The sequence below is a fragment of the Asparagus officinalis genome, chromosome 7 (assembly GCF_001876935.1).
Source record: "Asparagus officinalis chromosome 7, Aspof.V1, whole genome shotgun sequence".
Taxonomy (NCBI): domain Eukaryota; kingdom Viridiplantae; phylum Streptophyta; class Magnoliopsida; order Asparagales; family Asparagaceae; genus Asparagus; species Asparagus officinalis.
Window position 1 is genome coordinate 1234323 of NC_033800.1, and position 5752 is coordinate 1240074.

Consider the following 5752-nt stretch of genomic DNA (forward strand, 5'->3'; position numbering starts at 1 on the left):
ATTATTCTATATATATATATATATATATATATATATATATATATATATATATCGGTTTTTCTATAGAGTGCCCTTGGGCACTCTATAAGAGAGAAGAGAGATAGAGAGAAATGAATGAGGATGGGGTCCCCCTGATTTGCATTGGGATCCTCTCTTCATTCATTTCTCTCTATCTCTCTCCTCTTTTATAGAGTGCCCAAGGGCACTCTATAGAAAAACCGTATATATATAAGGGCCAAGGTTCCTTCACGTTTCCAGCCAATCCCAGCAAAGCAACCTTGGCCTCGATACGTACACCAATAGGATTCAGTCCCCCAGTTTCCAGATGGCTACTGCTGTCTCAACTGTCGGTTCTGTTAACAGAGTCCTGGTACTGTGTTTTTTCCCGCCATCAACTTTGCTTTAATCGTTCATATTATGTCTTTGTCATCATCATTTTTATTTGAGCCTCCCCTTTTTGGGCTTTTTCGTGTTTGTGGGCATCCTTCTATTTTGGCGATCATTATTTTGGTTAAAGCGAGCATGGCTTCTGTGCCATTGCTCATGATTAATGCATCTCTGGTAACCTGAATACAGTCGAACTTAACGTTATTCTTCAATCAGCATTGGTATTTTAGTTGGGTTTTGGAATTCTTGGTGCAGTTGAGCTTGCATGGATCAAGCTCAGGAGCTTCAGCCCCGAGCTCTGCGTTCTTGGGGAACAGCTTGAAGAAGGGGAGCAGCGGTGTCAGCCACGGGAGAGTCTCCACTTGTACATTCAAAGTCATGGCTGCAGACCTCGATGAATCGAAGCAAACAAGCAAGGATAGATGGCGAGGGCTAGCTTATGATATGTCAGATGATCAGCAAGATATCACCAGAGGAAAGGGAATGGTTAATCCCCTCTTTCAAGCTCCCATGGGGGATGGGACTCATGAAGCTGTTTTGAGCTCTTATGAATACATCAGCCAGGGCCTTCGCCAGTAAGAAAAACAAAACCTGAAACTATATATCTTGAATTTTGATTTTTTGTAATATTTGTTACTAAAGTTGCGACTGGTTTTAGGTACAACTTTGACAACACCATGGATGGGTATTACATCGCTCCCGCTTTCATGGATAAGCTTGTTGTTCATATCACCAAGAACTTCATGAACTTGCCTAACATTAAGGTGACTGGATGAGCAGCTGGTAGCTTTTTTAACTGTAATGGATCATTTTCTTCGTCTCTAAACCTGAGAGTAACACAGTTAATTGTTGCAGGTTCCCCTCATTTTGGGTATCTGGGGAGGGAAAGGTCAAGGGAAATCATTCCAATGTGAATTGGTCTTTGCAAAGATGGGAATCAAGTGAGTCTTCTATACTACTTATGTTGTTTCTTATGATGTTTAATGCCTTTCATAAAGAAGATAGCCAATTTGTCTGTGGTCTAACACGTTTAACTAGCATAACATCATTTGCATCCTCGAGCTAGTGAAATCCTTGAGTTTCATTACCACGTAGGCGTGGAGTATCTGAAATGATTTCATTATACATGCAAGATTATGGTGTCTTGTTTTACTTATTAGTTGCCGAAGTTCACTAATGTAGTTTGCTTCATATCATGAAGTGTTTTGTGTTATTTGTCACTTAATTCCGGATAGATTCTTATTCTGTCGAGCGCTTATGAAAACGTAAAGTAATTACGATTTCATATCCATCCTTGGATGCTTGGTTATGCTCGTCGCAGAAATGATTTCGAGTAGTAGCATCTATATGATCGGTTGTATGAAAGATCCCTTTCTCCATTAATGAATACTTGAAATGTTTCAGCCCAATCATGATGAGCGCTGGAGAACTTGAGAGCGGTAATGCGGGAGAGCCTGCGAAACTGATCAGGCAAAGATACCGCGAGGCAGCAGACATCATCGCCAAAGGAAAGATGTGCTGCCTCTTCATCAACGATCTCGATGCAGGAGCTGGAAGAATGGGTGGGACAACTCAATACACTGTGAACAATCAGATGGTAAATGCCACCCTCATGAATATTGCTGACAACCCAACTAATGTCCAGCTGCCTGGAATGTACAACAAACAAGAAAATGCCCGTGTTCCTATCATAGTAACAGGAAATGACTTCTCAACTTTGTATGCTCCTCTAATTCGTGATGGACGTATGGAGAAATTCTACTGGGCACCAACTAGAGAGGACTGTATTGGTGTGTGCATGGGTATTTTCAAGAGCGATAATGTTCCTCAGGAGGCTATCGTCCAGCTTGTTGATGCATTCCCAGGACAATCCATTGGTAACCATCCTCTAACATGCTGATAATCTTCAGCTGTTAACTTGATAGAAAATACCTACGATTCTTCATGATGTGTCCAAGCTAGGGATGAATACTGACTTGGGTGTGTCAAAGGGTGAGCGTGGGCTGGTTCGAACCGCGGGCTGAACTGGCCGAGCCCGCCTTGGGTCAAGACCCGGCTCTGCCCACAGTGGGCTAAGCCTAACCCGGCCCGTTATATATCTAGGTTGTGGGCTAGGCTGAGTTCTGCTCTAAAGCCGGTGATGAAAAAGTAGGCCTAGCCCACGCTCGACCCGGCCCACATCTAACCCGGCTCGGCCCAGTCCGCCTTAGGTGATAGTTATATATTGATGTAATTTTAGTAGCAACTCTATTAAAAATTATAATTTTCAGGTGTTGGAGTTGTAATTTTAGTAATAGTAGAGATTTTCTAAACTCTCAAGTATTTTAGTCATTTTGATTTACTGAAAACACTCAAATTATCGTGAACTTTTTGTCCTTTGAAATAATTCCATCACCAATTGTAAATTTATAAGGTTTAGACTTTTCAGAAAGATAAAGATAGGTTTCCCTCTTTAAATTATACGTAATAATTTAGAAAAAAATTGGATAAAAAAAAGATTGCAGGCCGACCCGCAACTCGAACCGCCGTGGGCCGGGTTAGACCCAGCTCGGACCACATCCAGCCCGGCCCCATGTGGGATGGGCTGGGTCTAGCCTCAAACTTAGGGACAAAGCCCTCGGCCTGGCCCGGGTCTGAACCGGCCCGGTCCAAACTGAGCGGGCCGGTTCATGGGTCAAGCCTAGCTTGCGGCCTGCATTAGCTATAGATTTTAAGAAATACGAGGATTATTATCTTATCTTTTATAAAAGCATGACGCTGACGCAATTGAACTTCTTGGTGGATTTCATTCTTTAATAGACATTTTGAATTTTTCCGTATAAAAAATCCCCCAAATTTTTTTTGAGTATAATTGAAATATTGAAGTCATGTTTAAAGCTTAAATTTCAAAATGCTCATGGTATCACCAAACTGATTTCTTCTTTGAATAATCCTAATTGTGCTATGAGATTAGGGTGCTGCTACAGGGACCCCAAATAGGGGACCCCAAGGGGGACAAGTGAGATGTCCCCCCCAGTGCATCATTCATTCTGGGGGGACACCTCACCTGTCCCCCATTAGGTCACCTATTTGGGGTCCCTGTCACCTATTTGGGGTCCCTGAGGCATTTTTGATGAGATTAATATCTTCCAAAAATGAAGACACTTGGGTCCTGATTGTAATTCACAAGAAACGACCCCACATGTATCTAACTCGTTGTCCTTCTCTTATGTTTACAGACTTCTTTGGTGCCTTAAGAGCTAGGGTCTACGACGACAAAGTGAGGAAGTGGATCGCAGAGGTTGGAGTAGAGAAGGTAGGAAAGAAGCTCGTCAACTCACTCGAGGGACCTCCAACCTTTGAGCAGCCAAAGATGACATTGAGTAAGCTGATGGAGTACGGAAACATGCTGGTTCAAGAGCAGGAAAATGTCAAGAGGGTGCAATTGGCTGACACTTACTTGAGCGAGGCTGCTCTTGGTAATGCCAATGAAGACGCGATGAAGGCCGGGACTTTCTAATGACAGTCCCGAAATATTTTAAATTCATGTTTCAAGGTTGTTCATTGTATAATTTGTATTGCGATTGATGTCAATCCTGAAGAGGGTCGATTAATTTATTTATGGAACTTCCTTGTTTCCCTTAAAAAAATTGATGGTGACTGCTGTTTTTTGTGAATGAGAAACTCAAAAGTTTTCTTGGACGTTTGTGAATAATAGTTGTTTATTTTCAGTTGCATTTTTGTTTCGCTATCATAAATGCTTTTGTGTTTTCTTGTATTAAGACGCTCACCCTCGCCATGGAGAGAAGAATCCCTTGACAAATTAGTTTTCATATTTCCTTGTTCTATATTGATCTGAAGATTAAAAATCTTTGATGTGCCATATATTGTATACATGACTGATTTTTGTATATCTGTAATATTTGTTTTCATTATTCATTTATTTATTATCACTAGTTTTTATGCACATGGTTAAATATCAAAATAATTTATTTTTTTATTTTATTACTATAAATAAATCAGATTCGTTTTAATTATTAGATTTGCTATAATTTTTATTTAAACATTATAAAAAATTTGATGTAATGTATTTTTGTGCTAAACTGGGATCAATATACTTAACTGGGATATCATAATTGATTTTCGCAGAAAAAGATATCAGCTGACATAATAATATCTTCAAGCAGAATAGTAAAATAAAATAAGTTAAATTGATACTGAATGTCATATTATAAACTCTACTAATCCCAAACTATACTATGGAGTCAAGGATGAATCATAATATCATTATGAACTATAGTTCTAGCAATAAAAAAATAACATTTCTTATTGTATTGAAAATAGAATTACATTGCACTTTTCAACATTATAAACTCATGTTTTAAATAAACAATCTCAAAAGCAAACATAAAAAAAAGAAGTACGATAAAGATGATTTATATATGACATCTTAGCCTACATTATTTGGTAGACTTAAAAAAAATAAAATAAAACTAAAGATTAATGGTAACTATAGTATAATTTTATGTGATAAAAGCAATCACATAAGCATACAAAAATACTAAAAATTTTGCATAAAAATTCATTCTAAAAATTCCTAATTTTACTCAAAAATGTTATAGTATAAAATGTTCAAAAAATATTATCATTTATTCTTCTTGTTTCATATTTTAATTGAGCCGAGATCAATCTTTCTTCACCTTTATCTTTTTATTGGGCAATTCTAGAGTAGCGTCTTCATCATCTACATCAATTGTGATATCATGTTGGAGTTGAATTTCTTGAAAATAATCTCTTCAAATAATAAAATCCAACACCAAAATCAACCCATTTGTCTTTTGCTCCCCCTCAAAAACCATAACCCTAATCCATGAAACGAGTTTGTACATAATGAAGAACAAAAGACAATGTCGAGACAAAAAAGATAAAAAAGGAATTGAATAAGAATCGCTAGGTTTGTACATGATAAAGAGCAAAAGACAAGATAAGACTCCAGAAATATATTAGGATATACTTGAATCAATTAAATTGTATTATTACTTATAATTGATATGCAAAAGTGACAAAATATGTTGACAATCTTAAACTATAAAACAGACTGTATGGACCATCTAACATAATTTTTTAATGCAAGCAACCCCCAAGATTAATTTTGAAAATCTCTTGCTTTTTTGGAAGAGTTTGGGTATAAAGAACAAATATTAAATTATCTAATCCGATTAAAGTAGGATCGTATAAGTTAACCCCATACATGAAATTTATTTTAACCAAAACCCATATATAAGTATTATAATTGGCATTGAGATCAAAGATACGTGTGAGATTCTCTTTGACTTTTATACAAAAAATATCTATTTAAATAATAATAGTATAATTAAACTTTGTA

At 37.3% G+C, this 5752-nt stretch overlaps 1 protein-coding gene across 2 annotated transcripts; it reads left to right on the top strand.

Moving 5' to 3' along the window:
* LOC109849003 (ribulose bisphosphate carboxylase/oxygenase activase, chloroplastic-like) lies at positions 246 to 4009 on the top strand. Of its 2 annotated transcripts, none has more exons than XM_020418768.1 (6): positions 246 to 370; positions 643 to 962; positions 1046 to 1151; positions 1243 to 1328; positions 1792 to 2264; positions 3606 to 4009. In XM_020418768.1, exons 1-6 carry the CDS (start codon positions 326 to 328, stop codon positions 3884 to 3886), a joined length of 1311 nt encoding a protein of 436 aa, XP_020274357.1. In that variant the 5' UTR covers positions 246 to 325; the 3' UTR covers positions 3887 to 4009. The 2 variants fall into 2 exon arrangements, with proteins under 2 accessions (XP_020274357.1, XP_020274358.1); XM_020418769.1 differs by lacking the exon at positions 246 to 370 and adding an exon at positions 470 to 561.